The following is a 16,742-nucleotide window of genomic DNA, read 5'->3' on the forward strand; positions in this document are numbered from 1 at the left end:
AAATGATTCACTGGCAGTTTCAATCGTTTCAATTGTGCTGAATAAAAGGTTCTCTATAAATGTCAAGTCAATAAAATTGTTAACTGGAAAGGATAGAAGCGAGTTTAAAAAGTTAAAGGGTTTAAAAGCTCTTTCAAGTTTCATTTACATATGCATTGTGAATTCAATTTCCAAATCAATATTGAAGCAACACGTTATTTAGTTAAAATTATTAACCGTCTAAGTATTCGATTTTTACTACTTAAGATAACCAGGTAATTTGGTGAAGAGTAATTGAATGATAGGTGCTTTCATTTTCAAGTTCCCAAACGTTTTCTTTTCCTAACTAAAAAACTAAACTATACGTCGTACAAAGTTCAGAAGGTCTCTGGGTGAATTTGGATCTTAATTAAAGTATTTTATACATATGTATTATTTCAGTTCCATACTTCTTCTTGAATTATAAGGATTTAGTCATTTTTCGGAAAAATTAATATTTCAACTGTGGTATATACATACATATATACTTATCTATGTTTTTGGTAACACTAATCTTTTTCTGTGACACCGTAACACCATAAATCTCCATGCCTTACTTACTTATAAATTTTCTTCAAAATCAATGATTTACTGAATCACTTAATCGATCAGTCTATCGTGCTGCTGTTTAAATATAACATGACGTACATACAATCGTAGAACCCCAACTGGCGTGTCTGGCAAATTAATATAGAAATTTACATATATATACTAGGGCGGTTCGATAAATTAGTAACTATTTTATTTTTAAAATATATTCTTACTCGCTAATCGAAATATAATAAGAAATATATAAGAAATATACAGACAGATAGAGAGACATGTCCAAATCGACACAGTTAGTCAGACTGATTGTTTACTATATATGCTTTATAGGATCTCCGACGATTCCTTCCTTCCTATAAAAATAAAAAAGATAATAATAGCACCAAAATCTGGTAGGTACAATACTATTGGCAGTATACATACATATGTATTTGTTTTGATGAAACTATTTATTTTCTTTCATGACCTGTATAGTTCAAACATTTTTTATATTTTACTTTATAATACCATTCTCTATTTTTCCATTATAACTTTCATAGGTTGATTTTTTTAAATGAGACTTTTCGATATTTTAGGAGATATTTTGCTATTTGAATCAGAAACGAATAAAAGAAATCGATACAGTCTTAGTTATAAACGGTGTAACTATGTTTTATTCATAGAAATTCTTCTTCCTTCGTGAAAAATTACTTAAATAAAATTAGCCTTGCAATTTCTGCGTGGATTAGCCCTTACGGTAAAATCTCGTCATATTCTTTCTAATGTACGGACCAGAAGATTTAACCACGACAACTGATCCCAAGACGGTCGGATCAACATAACCGAAATAACAAGAATTTTTACTCAACCTGGCAACATTAAGTTGGGGTAAGCTTTCTCTCACAATATTCAATGTTTGCAGTTCTTGGTGTATTTGCTAAAATTTACGGATCTTTGCTTGAAAAAATGCCTACCATATAATGATTGTTGTCCTACTCTAAATAGATGTTAGGCCTATTTCTTCTTCTTTTTTATTGGCGTAGACCCCACTTATGCAGTTATAGGTCCCCTTTACCATACTTAAATAAAGTGCATGACTAGAGTTCATATGCGGGCTAATCCCACCCACCCCGTATGTGCATGTGCCTGAGAATGCTCGCGGCGATTGCCAACAAAGGGTAAATTGGTGTGAGTAAACCAGCGCACATCACTTTGTAGTAAGTACAGATGTACATCTGTAGAAAAAAAAACCAGCGGGAGCTTTGCCAGAAGCGCCTCAATCATTTTACGCTCTGTTTACTTATATAATAAAATCTCGGTACCATCAGTATTGCTGTTGTCAGCACAATGCCTCTCATTTGCGCTTTTTGCTTTCGTTCCTTTAAAGCGAGTATTTATACTTGATTATCCTTATCAGAGAACGCCGACAAGCGTGTCGCGCTATATGTATGTTCTGCATGATGTATGTGTGTATATAGCTTGTATTATGTATAAAAGTGATTGCAATGTTTTCATTAGAGCTTAGTTGATTTCGAATTGAGTGCGCATAGTGATCTCACAAGGTTTACCACAACGCTGTTGTACACTTTAGTTTCGCCATTAGTCCGGTGCTATTCGGTTGTTGGATCCCTAAAATTACTCTTCATATAGTGTTTGCAAATTGTTTGTCATGTGTGCCTTTAGTGAAAAAAGTATTTCCTCCAAAGAGTGTATCACAAGCAAAAGTGTAACTGTGCAGCGCTCCTAATAAGAAAAAGGGACTTTTTTTCAAAGGATTTCACAATTTGTGCATCCATTTGCTTAATAACGTGCTAATCATTAGAATCTGTGAAAACATCTGCTGTATCAGCTTATACAATTAAAGTGAAATCTCCAGAAAAAGTGCTTCTAAGCGCATAAAAGCGATTCTATCCGGTTTCAAGAAATTCGCGCTGGTTTTGTTTACTTGTTTCGAAACAAGTGCACTTTGAAATCAATCCATGGAAATGGTAAGCATAACATCATAATGAACCCATTTACGACTGATAGTGGGCGAGCGTGTTGAATTTGTTTACATATAATTTACATATAAATCCATATACATATGTATGTATTAATGTTAGTTATGTATATGCAACGCAGCAACATGGTATGCAGAACAAAGCTACATAATTTCCTTATATACGTACATATATAAACTACTCGCTACTTATGGATTTTCTATTCATAAGATAATAGCTTCGCCTCAGTGTGGTTGGCAATTCTACAATCTGTATGACCGCATATTCCTAAAGTGAGCTGGAATTGTTTTGAATTAAGGAAAGTTTAAATAATTATCACAACATTTAGGTAAATAAGCTTAATTTTCTACGAAACACCTATCTTCGATCGATTCCATGAAATTTTAGGTCCGGTTCGGTAATTTTGAGCAATCCGGGGGCTAAATGTCAAAAAATGTTCATTCGTTAGCAGCTTCAGAGTTATCTAGTTAATTTTAAATGAAGAGATATACAATATTTATTTCAATTTGTTTGTACGCCAGTTGTGTGTTGGATTCACCATCTTCAAATTCATAGATCGTTACATGAAGAGAATTGTTAACTATAACATTTAAGTACTTCCATTTCAAATTAGTGGAAAATATTTATTATCATTCGAAAGAAAATTCTTTGGTATTAATTTTTTGTGGATTATCGCTTTAAAATGTTGACCGCGACTACGTCTCAGATGATCCATCCATTGAGTCCAATTTTCGAGCATTTCGACTGGTAACCGGCGAATGACATTTACACAAGGGCTGAAGAGAAGCGGGACGGTCCGCATAGACTTTAGACTTTACACATTCCCACAGGAAAAAGGCTCACGGAGTGATATCACACAATCTTGTTGGCCAATCGACCGGCTCAAAACGTGAAATTATCTGCTCAGCGCAGTGTTCTTTCAATAAATCCATTGATTGATCCAATCTGTCGCCGAGATCAAGACCTTCAATTTAAGGCCATCAAATAGTTGGTTATCATGGCGCAATTGACGGTTACGTTCTCACCCATACCAAACCGTTGTTCTTTCTGGATAAAATACCAGCTCTTGAAAATCTTTAGGTTGCTCTTCGTCTCATATATGGCATTTTTACTGTTAATTTGAGATTTCGACGTAAAATGTGCCAAAACGTTCCATACGTCAGTCCGAGTTGCTATGAACGGCGCCGGATCGATTCTCCACAGTCTTCGTATACACTCTATAAAGTTGAACAATTTGTCCATTCCCATGCTTAAATACCAAACAGTTCTGTAAAAATAAGATAACAGCTTGACACGACAAATGCGTGTCGTAAAAACGGCAATTGTAAAAAGTACCTCTACTTGGATAATCCGTTATATTGTATTAAAAATTAATAAAACGTCTGTTGAAACGACCGCATGATGTTTAAGAATTCTCTATGCATTGAATTAGAAAATATCTTCATAATTCTGTGTACCGTTAGATAATAAAATAACACTCATAAAAACTGACCAATTTGTCAAAAGCCAATCTAATAATAATAATGGAAAAACAACTTTTAATAGTTTAGTCTGGGCATAATATTAAGAAGTCAGGACCTATCTTTACTACCCAAAATATTCTCCCCATAAATCACTATACATTCTTTATGAATTTTATAACTACCGACGAGTGTTACCTCAAGTGTATGAAAATTGGTTTTGCGAAAGACTTATGACCCTTCTGAAGTTGGTGATTGCCATTTTTTAAAATAAACCCAGAAGGAAACTTTACAGAGAATGTAAAAATAAATTGAATAACAAGGAGAAAGTAATAAATTCGTCTGTAACCGAACATTTTTTACCCTCGCAATTTGCTAGCTTCAAAACTTTGGAAATATTTTCAGATGTTGGCAAACCACGGTCTATTTAGTAAGTGGTAGCTGGGGTAATTTGTAGATCGATTTCACATATTTTCTATATTAAACTGTGATCAAGCCAATATTTACTTCACCTAATTTTACTAAGATATCTTACATATTGACCAATATATACGCTTTAAAGCCAAATTTGACGTTTGAAATCCCTTTATTGGTTATATGGGAGGTAGAGATAGGAAATTGTAATATACTATGATCTTAAAAAGAAAGCTCGATAAGTTTCATTAAGTAACCTTGCAGATTTACCGAAAGATTTACCTGCCAGAAAGTTAGCAGGAAGTTCGAGAATATTTGTTTTAGGTACTTTCAGCCTTTAGAGCTTGAGAGGATGCCTTAAAATAGCAAAATAATTCGTTTCGGAAACCATAAATAGTAGAACATTATTCCGAGATATAACAGGACATGCAGGTAGTTTCGCCATTTATACAATATGTATTAGGCAGTTGGTTAAATTACCCGTCGTACTTGCTCTTAACAGAGTAAGCTATGAGCTATATGGCCATATAGTAATTATCTATTCTAATGAAGCATGGAGCAAATACTAAACAAAAAGAAATTGTATATTTCTTTATTGCACTACAGCCAAAACAAATATACAAAAAAAGCACCAAATTTCGTAAATTCTCACCGATGTGGCTACATTGCCTATATTTATATGCATATCTTCTTCTTGTCTTATTGTTTATAATTAGATCACGAAATCAAACGCAATGGCTGTGATTTCCCATAGTTTCTGCTTCCTCTCAGACACACCAAGCAGACAAGTTCAATGAAAAACTCGCCGCGTTGTGTACAAACTTAGCAAAGCAAAAGTCGGTCTGTTGGCAACGAAAAAGTGCGTTTGTGAAAAAACTAAAGAAATACGCAAAAGTTCGAAAATCATAAAATAACAGATACTGCATGTGAAATTATATATGTATATGTATGTACATATGTATATATTTTGCAATTGTTCAACAGTATGAAATAGTATGACTATTTTTATATGCGCCAATACATATACATACATATGTACATAAGTGTACTTGTAATGCTTTTATTTTTGCTTACGCGCTGGGAGACATGCAACAGCGAATTGGCCAAAAGATCGATAAGCGTCTGGCACGGTGAGTGTTTCTGAAAACAAACGTACATAAATAAATTTTGTGAAAGCAGTAGCGGTAACTGATAACAGCCACCATAATTCAGAAGGTCACATATGTCTTTTTTTCAAACAAAACAGCTACTTTATTTGACGTATTTTACTTAAAAGAAGTTGATCTTGCATACTATTATATATATGAATGTATTCATGTTGATATTTTAGTAAAATAAAATAAATTTATACCGTACATAAATAAAATATACAAAAGGTTTGAATGGTATTCAGTCATTTTGACATACATACATATATGTACATATATTCATAGGTGTGTATGTACCGCTTATCAGCAGCTAAGTTTGTCAGATGGAAGTATTAGCGTTTTATCTGCATTTCAAAGTACTTATTTCTTAAAACACTTGTTTTTTCATTGCTCATACATACATTTATGGATGTATATACACAGCTTAATATATATATCAGTGAGCGTCTGTCTGAACTATATTATGTACATGTATGTATTTGTTGTAACTATGCGAAATGGATTTCTTATAAATTTATTTGTTTTTTGTATATTTACAATAGCACATTTATACATATACATACAAACTTATATTGTATGTATATTGTTTTTTATTTGAAACAAGAAATATTGTGTGGCATACTTCTAGGCAGAATCAGTTAAGATTTTACTCGTTTCTACCACTAAGGTGACACTTAAATGAATTGTTTTTTAATTTTATGTAAAAAAAGCAGTTTACAAGTATAAAAAAAATTTGTATCTAAGTGCAGAAAACCTTTAGAATGAAATGCTTATGATAAGAAAGATAGGCGAATTAAAGCGAATTTGAAAGAGTAAACATGAATAAACGGCTTATGAGTATAAACACGTTTATATATGTACATATGTATTTCATAAAAGCATAAGTACGATTAGATTTATGACTGGCTTCATGTAAGATGATTACCCATCAGTTAGTAAGTTTAGTTCAGTTGTCAGAAGCTGCCAATTTTTCTTACATATATAAGAAGTACATATCTATACTCTATAATCAATCTGAATAAATGCAGTGTTTGATATGCTGTTCTGACTAATCCGCATACTACGTGGACCGGAGAAAATGGTAACAAGAAGGGAAAATGGAAAGCAAGGGCTATAAGATGAGTGAGGCAAAACTTCCCAGCCGCTGTTTTCCAAATAGTTTTTAACCACTCTGCAACATTAGATCGAACGTTGTTATTATAGACATTTTTTGCCTGTCTAGCCGCTTATTCTGCTTTGATAAGTTATTGTAGGTAGCTTTCATTAATGGTTTCTCCCGGTTTTAAAAACTTATAATAATGCACGATCCAACCCAACGAAATACAGAGCATTACTTTGGCGACAAGGATATTGGGCTTTGCCGTTGTTTTGACTGGTTGATCAGATTTAATATATGATTTTTTGCTTTTAAGATTGTCATAATGGATATATTTTCCATATCCAGCGACAATCCGATCAAAAACGACTTCCTTTTTAGCGTTCCAACAGCATTCGGTCTTGCAGCGTCTTTTGACTTGAGTTCATATGCCAACCAATTTCCTTGTTTTAATTCATCGATATTTATTTTGTGGCCTTCAAACTAATCCCCACCAGATGTAATACAGTTATGCCAACAATTTTTCCAGTCCTCGAAACACTTTTCATAAGCAATTTTTGGGATGGCCTTCCGCTCCGGCCGTTTTCGACGGATGTTCTCACGCTTCAATATGGCAAATTAGAATTCTTATTGACCGTCTGTATATCCGGAACGGCAAACTATGAATATTGGAAAAAAACAATCAGGATTCCCTTCGTTTTTGAACAGCTTTGAGGTGTTTTTTTGGTTTCGAGTCATTCTTTTCTCTACATTTCGATGATTGTTGACCTATTATAATCCTCTCCATGAATGTGGACTCGGAATTCGCACTATCAACCCTGTCCAAAGAGACCTCTTTACGGTATTCTTCTTGAAAAAAATTCCCTTTTATCGAGACGACTCGAGCAAGAACGTGTTTCATACCCAAAATATCCGCTAAAATAATTCAAACGAACTCGCGAGAGATATGGAGCTCTCTTGCCACCTCTCTAACACTTGCCTGACGTTTTTCAAGCACCATATCTTTCACTTGTTTAATATTTTCATCAGTTGAAGGGGGTCGTCCAGAACGCATGTCTTCAACGATCTATCGACCGTCTTTGAAGTCTTTGTACCACTCGAAAATTTTGGTTTTTGATAAAACTACAATGTTTGAGACAAATTCTTTGTTCGATATGTTTATTCATTGTAAAAATCACAAAGCAGCACTGAGATGTACCGTCTTCAGCAGCTACTGTAAACAAATTGGTACATGGAACGCGCTCCTATTTCGCATAGTAATTAAGCACAGTCCTAGCAAAATACTTTTTTTTTCGAAATATCATTCACCCGGGGAATTTATTTATAATTTCCGTTTGATTTTTTGTCTAATGTACATCCAATTATCTGCGCTCCATATAGAGTTCTACTTTAAAATCAACCACATAATAATAGTTTAATCAAATATTGCTGAATATTTTGGATACTTAACTCTTGGCTTTTTACCTAATTAACGAGTTCATTGTGAATACCCTTATTATCTATTTTAGTAAATATATTTATATACTCGCAAATGCAGATAACTTGATCAGACATTAGGTGTAGTCATATGCATTTCAATTGCATTTTGCTCGTGCTTTATTACATTTTGCTTTGTTTTTGTTTTGGGGGTAAATGTAATTGTTTGCCGGAAATAAATTAGTTTTATTTACGAATATGTGAAAGTGCACTTGAGTGTTTCGAGAATGCCAATCGCTGAAATGCAACTGAAATGCCGTTTACTACATATTAATGCTATAAATCACGACAGCTTAGAAAATATATATGTAGGCGTGTGGGTGTGTTATGCTTTTAATACGTAGGAAGGCATGTAAAATATTTATTAGCAGGTTTAGTGTAAGAGAAACGAGAGAATATAAAAATAGCCAAGGCTTATTAGCTTGCAGCGCCTACCGTAAATTAATGTCCAATTTTCATATAAATATGTACGTATGTATGTATGACTTGAAACAGTTCCACAATATGTCTTGATAAATTTTATAAATATTTACTTAATTTAGCTAGTACATTGAGTTCAGACCAATAATTAATATGCTTTAATTGCAATAATATTTAGACGATAGATTATTAAAATAATTAAAATTTATAATAAGAGAAATGTGGTCTTATTTTATACGGATCGTTTATTTGCCTTAAGACTTTATGCCATTTAACCGTGAGTTAGCAACAGAAAAATGAACAAAACGGTCATATACCTTTTCAGGAGCAGTTTAACAATTTATACTTTTTTTTGATTCGCTCAGCTGAATTTCGTTACTTGTTTCGGTTTTTGATTTTCCAGACCGAAAACAAAACATGAAATGACAACAGAACTCTCCTTTTAAAGGTTGTTGATTCGATCTGAGCTTATTCCCACTGCAGTTAGTTAGGGCTCCTGCTCCCGTGGTACCAGAATTAAGTATCCGGTCAGATTTCGTAACCGAAACTACTATCAGTTGAGCCTGCATATTGCTCTGAACTGGTGACCAGGGATTTGACCCATGGTCTTGCCACCTCCTGCCTCCCTCTCCACCTCATTGTCGGAAATACTATTATTTCGCAGCAAAGACACACTAAAACCTTTTGACTTGCGTCATATACCTAATGCTGGCACCATTTATCCGGACAAAATGTGGACGAACCGGCGACAATCTATCCTTAAGCAGCATTATCACTATTTTTTCCAACGATATTTCCACCCCCACTTGGTGTTTCCAAGTATTTACAATTTGTAAAAATTGTCCTCCCGCCCGCTCTAACTCAAACCGCTTGAAGATCTTCAAGCAGAAGAAGAAGGTCATCTGAATAAGCACAACACTCATAGAGTGCAACCCTGCGGGCAGCCACGAACCACTCCAATCTCCACAATCCCAATCATGCTGACTAGAGAGGCCTTTTGCAAACAGACAAATGGACGAAGCTTAATCAACTCAACTCATCATACTTTAAAAATATCTAAATATATTAAATATATCGCTCAATAAATCATTTAAGCTCTCGACCAAATGTTGGTTTATAAAAATTGCCGCATACTTGTTTGTGGTGCGAAAATATGGTACACAGATGTTTTTAATCCTCGTTTTGAAAGGGTGTGCCGCATCATATCGTAAGCCAATCTATAACTTGAAATTTCTATTAGTACTATATTTAGACTGCTATCAATTATTTAATAGTTGCTGTCACATTCAAAACAGCTTTACCGCAATATACAAGTATGTAGGTATAATTAAGAATCATTAATTAAGAAATTAGTTAAAAAATAACAATGGCACGTGCTGCACGAAATTTACCTTGAACTGCGAATACTCAAGTAAAAAGAAGAATTAGTAAATATGAATATAAATAAAATATCGATCGTACTTAAACAACATATTTTTTGTATAATTATAAATATGTACATATTTACAATACAATTGCTAATGTGCAGCTTCCATAGACTGAATAACTCGTTCAATTGATAAATAACAAATCAAATAAATACAATTTGTAAACAAAATGGTTCAGAGAATGAAACAAATTCTAACTATTATATACGAGTTTTGCTCCAAACTTTTTGAGATTTCAGCGAAAAAACTATTTTGAGAAGCCTGCCATCTGTGGCAAACAAATCATACTAATATTCCTACTTTTTAAAAAAAAACAATAAAATTCGAAAGAACATTATTTGGCATTTATTTTTGAAGATTATCTTTCTCAAATGTTGGCCGCAGCTATGTCTCAGATAGTCCATTCGTTGAGCCAAATTTTTGATGACTCGTTCGAACATTTTGACTGGCACCTGTCGAATGGCACACGTAATGTTTTGCTCCAAGATCTGAATCGAAGCGGGATTGTCTGCATAGACTCTAGACTTTACATATCCTAACAGAAGAAAGATATCACCCGATATTGGTGGTCAATCGACCGGTGCAGAACGTGATATTATCTGCTCACCGAAGTGTTTTCACAATAAATCCATTGATTGATGCGATGTGTGGGAAGTGGCGCCGTCTTGTTGATACCAAATTTCACCGAGATCACGAGCTTTAATTTCAGGCATTGACGGATCTCACCAGTAATCTTTGTCTCAAATTTGCAATTTTGCTTGTTTACATAGTCATTGAGCTAGAAATGGGCCTCGTCGTTGAACAAAATTTTGCTCAAAAACGTCGGATCTTCTTGGAAGTTTTCAAGAGCTCAAAGAGCGAAGTGATGTCACTTGAGAAGACTGAGGGGCTTCAGTTCTTGTACAAACTTTATTTTTTACGCTTTCAACTTATGATCTTGACGTAAAATGCGCTAAGTCGTTCCATACGTCAGTCCGAGTTGCTGGGAACGGCGCCGAATCGACTCTCCACAGTCTTCGATTACATTCTCAGCTACATCTGTTATATACACTGTGCTGGACGTGATCTATTCGGTCGAATATTATCCAATAATGAATGCTGGGTATCAAGATATGAATATCACGCTCAGTATATTGACAATAATTTGAGCGAAGCGCGAAGCGAAACGCGAAGTTTTATAATAAAGTTGAATTATTTGTAAAGGCCTAAGTCTTTCCATGGTAAAATGCCAAACAATACTGAACAAAATAAACATGACAGTTTGACACGACTCACACGTGATCTGTCAAAAAAACGGGTATTGAAAAAAGTACATCTACTTGGATGACCCGTTATTATAGTGAAATGTGTAATATAATATTATATATTTATCCATAAGGCGTTATTGTCTCATTTGCATTAATTTTCGATTGAGCTCCGTCTTCACATTGTTATCCTATTCTAAGCTAGGTTCATTCAAATCCGAAATACATTACTTGAAAGATTGCTGCTAAGGAAGTCAAGATTCGATGAGGTCTGCGAATAAAAGTGCTATGTGGTAATGTTAATTATTTTGTCAAAATAGTTTGAGTTCGTACTCATTTTTTAAATATTTAAAATTGCTAGGCTTGTGAGAGAGGTTATCAACGGAAACCGATTTGAATTATTTTATACAAGGTTAAGGCTTTACATAAATATAAATGCATGTTCATAAAAACACAAAAATAAAAATATTTAGTTGTTTTCCGTTCGTACTTAGCCCTCGCTAGTTCATTTTATTATATCTCTAGTTAATAGAAATTTGTTCCGTTTCAACACTTTATGTAGAAATTTTCACAAAACATATTTAGCAAAAGTATGTATGTATGTTTTGTAATCTTTACACAGTCGATTTCTCAAATATGAATAAATAGAAATAGGTGTGTACGGAACCGGATATTTGGTTAGTTAAAGGCAGCATGAATGCACATTTTGAAAAAGAAGGATTTAATATGTGACTAGTTTCGCAATAATTATGTACGTAATCAAACTTATTACATAAATATGTGCAAACGTTCTTATCGGCGAAAAAATTCTACAAATGCTTTGCTTATAGTAAGTATCTAAATGACAATTTTTCGTAGATACTTTATAATGCCCAAACAAGTTTAAAAATATAAAAACAATTGTATTACAAACATAAGAATGTTTGGTAAGAATACAATTACATTTGTTGTACCGCACTTACGTAGATGTTAGGTATCCTTAATGACCAACTCATAATTACTCGCTGAGAAAGCGCGAAAATTGTTTGTTCATCCTTAGTTGCAGTGTTTTGCTTACTATTTTGACTGATATTACGCCAAAGTCACAACAAAGTAATGAACAAAAACACAAACAACTCAATCAAAGCGAAGTAATGATAAATCGCAAAAAACTACAGTGTTGACCAACAAAAACAATGACAATAAGAAATTCAATAGCACTTTTGGCAAACTAATCAACTGACAACAAAAACACTACCAACAGCTGGCTTTTTTGACAGTCTGACATAAAGCGACGCGATATTTACCTATAGGTAACTGTATAGTATGCTGACAGTGTATGTGTGCGTTCGGACAACACATAATAACAACAAAAACAACAGCAGCAATAATTGCAACAATGACGAAGTTTATATGGCAACGACGCCTTGCACTGTGGTCCAGCATACACTTTGAGCACGAATAAAATAAAATATTAGAGTTTTCTTAAAAGCGAAAAATATCACTAAATGATTAAAACTAACTAATGATTAAATTTATTTTCGATGAAAAAATCGGATAATTTTGAATGACTTTCCAATATTAAGGAGCTTAAAATGATTACTGTAGCAAACCTTCGTATAAAATTGTCATAAAAATGGATTATTAGAAATTGGAGATTAAAATTGTTGGATCAATATTAATGCCGAGGTTTGGGGTCAGTTAGAAACTAACTTACAAGAATTTTAAATCCAAAACCGAAGACTAATCCAGTTAAAAATATGAAAACCAATTTTGAAACATGACAAAATAATAATAAATTAAATATTTAATATAATCACATTGCCACATTACCTGCATTTTACTTCTTTTCTAACAAAGTGGATACGAACAATTCCTAAAAGTGTATTTTACACAGAAGTTTTTCTCATTATGATTAATCTTTTCAATGATTAGGAGTACCAATTTTCTGACCTCTTAAGGTGAGGTAACGGACTTATATCACCTTAATTATGGTACTTAATGACAGCATCTAACAATCTGATTGGAACTTCTCAGTGTGGCTCTAGGTTTGAAGAATCAACAACTAACCAGATATTCACCATGCATCAAATCTTTGAAAAAACCCGTGGAAAGAGAATCGACACACACCATCTCTTCGTTGATTTCAAAGCAGCTTTTGTCAACACAAAAAGGAGCAAAACTAATACATCACTGTTGACAGTGATAACTTCAAAGTCGTAGATAATTTCATCTGCCTTGGAACCAGCCTTAACACCAACAACAATGTCAGCCTCAAAATCCAACTCAGAATAACTCTTGTCAACAGGTGCTACTTCGAACTGAGTAGACAATTGAGAAGTAAAGACCTCTCTAGACGAACAAAGACCAAATTTTACAAGTCACTCATCCTCCCTGTCCTGTTATACGTTGCAGAGTCATGGATGATGACAACAACTAATTTTCGAGAAGAAGGTTCTGCAGAAGATGTATGATTCTTTGCGCATTGGCAACGTCGAATACCGCAGTCGATGTAACGATGAGCTGTACAAAATATATGTATGTACCACGTTCATCGAATTAAGAGACAGCGGCTACGCTGGTTAGCTCATGTCGTCCGAATGGATGAAAACACTCCAGTTCCAAGAATATTCGACTCTCTACACGTTGGGGGAAGCAGAGGAAGAAGAAAACCTCCACTCCGTTGGAAAGACCAGGTGGAGAAGGACCTAGCCACACTTGGAATCTCCAATTGGAATAGCGAAAAGGAAGAACGACTGGCGCGCTATTGTAAACTCGGCTATAACCGCCTAAGCAGTGTCTACACGAATAAAGAAGAAGAAGAAGTATGACAGCATCTACAGTGCTCATTGCATTGGAGTTGGCTCTGAAATACTGAAAAGCTTTAGTCGTGCAAAACTTTTTTCACACAACAGGCAACTTTGCATCACTGTGCAATGACTAGCAGCCCACCAAGCCAAACAGCTAGCTAGTTAGCCAGCCTGCTAGCCGACGTTGTGAATGCTGTTAGCCTCGATCTAGCGAATATAAATAAGAAATGCCGCTTGCTGCTCGGATTACTAGTTCAATGTTCTAAACGTAAAGTGCACACGCGAGTTGAATTGTGCGGAACCAAATAAAGCTGAACTTAGCTGACATACAGTTGACAAATAACTAGAAACGGTTAAAGGAACAGTGAAGATCAACGAGATTTTTATTTAATTAAAACATAAATTTATAAACAGTATTGAGTGAATTTGTGGATTTAAAATATAAAAATAAAAAAAAGGGATTAGAGAGAAACTCATAAATAATGTGAAGAGCCAGTGAATAATAAATAAAATAAATAAATACTATTATTAAAAATATAAATTACTTAAGACGAGCAAATCAAATCAACTCATAATACAAAATTTCTGTATCGATTGTATGGAGAACTTCTAACAAATTTGTTTTGCTACTTTATATACTAACACACATTCTTAACTTGAGGTCAACTCTCAATTGGAACATACCATGCAATCGCAACAGGAAGATACCCTGGGTGCTGAGGGGACCAAACGTTATGGTCACCGCCGTACACCCACACTGGGTAAAGCTATGCCCGTCACATCGTTACTCCTACATTTTGCGCCACCTACCATGTCTTCTATGCGTAACAGTTACATGAGTGATGGACGTACACCGGATGAGGAGCGGCCGCCGCTATTTTTTCAACTAGAACCCAATTCTAACTCAAGCAAGACGTATGATCACCATGCCGCTGACAAGGACAACAGAAATGACGAGGCGCACTCTTCGAGTGATGAGCTCAACCTTGAAAAGGAATACGACTTACTCGTCTCAGAGTGTAGCAGCAATGGTGATGATGGCTCAGATAATGAGCATGCCGTATCTATAGTGGGCAATTCAGTTTTCTATACACCCTGTATGACGTGTACTGATAGTGCGCCAGGCGATATGGGCGCACGCGCCACGGCCATCAATGAGATGTGTCGTCGGCTATGCACAGATGAGTGTCGATTGCGTTTGAGTTTGGCCGGTTTAGAGCCGCCATCCGCGGTGGCCTTGAAATCTCAGGAGACTTTGGCTGAGTATGTGAAAGAGACATGTCTACAGCAAAGACCACAACTACAACACACTCACTCAGTGGATACAGTATGTGCCAATTCAATGGATGAACAGAAGGTGGGCGGTGTAGATGAAGTCGATAGAGTAGCGGCAGTTGTAGAAAGATCAATAACTCTCCCCAATCAGCTAGTCACGTCCGCCACTATAGCAGAGACGCCTACGAATAGTATGCGCCCGCCCTCATGTATTGCCATTCAGCGTAAAAAATTTCTCACGGATATTTTAACAGCAAACACGAACGATACGGACAGTGATTCCAGTTTTGTTGACGAAATAAAGGAAAAGGCTGGAAACGATACGAACAAATTCATTCAGTTTGTCAATAATTTAAGCAAGCCAGCACGTGATCTGGCTGATGGAACCGCCACGATCAAACCAGACGACGAACGCTACGATGGTGGTCCCACTCACTGTCACAACGACAAACCTACGACTGGCCCAGTCGTTGATCAACATGAGATGGCCATGCTGAAGGACTTCCGTGAGAAATTCGCAATTGCGGAAGCATTGGCAAAGACCTCAGCAATGACCTCTACGGTGCAAATGAAACAACGTCTGGCGGCGCGACAACTGGAAATTACGAACGCCAATGCGAATGCTGCCAAAGCGGCCGCAGCAGCAGCGTTGGCGAGCAATGTAACGGCGCATGCATTCGATGCCGAAGCAGTGGCAAACAAAGACGGCTGTGTGTCGCTAACGAAAAAGCAAAAAGCGAAACAAGAAAAGCACCGACATCGACGACGTGGAGAGCAACATAAAAAGCGACAACAACAAAGCCAACAAAAAGGTGTGCCGCCAGCCAATTTTGCGCCAGCACATAACGCATTCACGCACTCCAACAACAATAACAACAACGTGTTTCATTCGATCGATGTGAACAGCCGCATTGATAACAACAACGATAAAGACAACAACTATCACGTTGTATGCGCCGAGCGTCGTAGCGACGATACCGCAAATGTGTATAACGAAGGCGATGAACGCGACCACGACGATGACGACGACGAAAATGGCAGTGACAGTGACTGCAACTGTGACTGTGACTGTGACAGTGACAATGACGACGATTTTGGTATCGTCGATGCAGACAATGTGGCTACCAGAAAACAACAGCAACAACAGGAGAATATTGTAAACGATTACGAGCCACCGCGGGATTTGCTTTTGTATCTTGTGAGGTAATTGCCATGTAATTTAAGTAACTTATCACATAACCATTTAAACGACTAGGCGTCGTTACGATAAGTGGCAATTCATACACAAAATTAATACCAGCTTTTCGTCTCTCCGGTTGAGATATATCTACAAATATGGCTTCAGTTTTTGATAGCAACCCGGTTTTCATTTGGGTATGGCGTACGTATATATATGTTATGTAGCTCTGCGATAATTTTTGGCCTGAAATAACGAAAGATTTTATATGGT

General features: G+C 35.6%; 1 protein-coding gene across 6 annotated transcripts in view; it reads left to right on the forward strand.

Moving 5' to 3' along the window:
* The window catches only part of LOC105225034 (nocturnin), a 40,864-nt gene that overhangs the window by 5,962 nt on the left and 18,160 nt on the right, over nucleotides 1-16,742 (forward strand). For 2 of the 6 annotated variants that reach the window (XM_019989799.3, XM_019989801.3), the window contains exon 1: nucleotides 2,058-2,531. The exons of 1 other annotated variant lie outside the window; for it this stretch is intronic. Coding sequence is in view for 2 of the 5 variants with exons in the window: in XM_011203338.4 (XP_011201640.2) it covers nucleotides 14,703-16,495 (1,793 nt within the window). In the remaining 3 variants the exon portion in view is untranslated. Of the gene's footprint in view, nucleotides 1-2,056; nucleotides 2,532-5,050; nucleotides 5,548-14,071; nucleotides 16,496-16,742 lie in introns of those variants that run through there. 3 more of the 6 variants (XM_049459354.1, XM_019989798.3, XM_011203338.4) reach the window with 3 other exon arrangements.

The sequence above is a fragment of the Bactrocera dorsalis genome, chromosome 5 (genome assembly GCF_023373825.1).
Source record: "Bactrocera dorsalis isolate Fly_Bdor chromosome 5, ASM2337382v1, whole genome shotgun sequence".
NCBI lineage: Eukaryota > Metazoa > Arthropoda > Insecta > Diptera > Tephritidae > Bactrocera > Bactrocera dorsalis.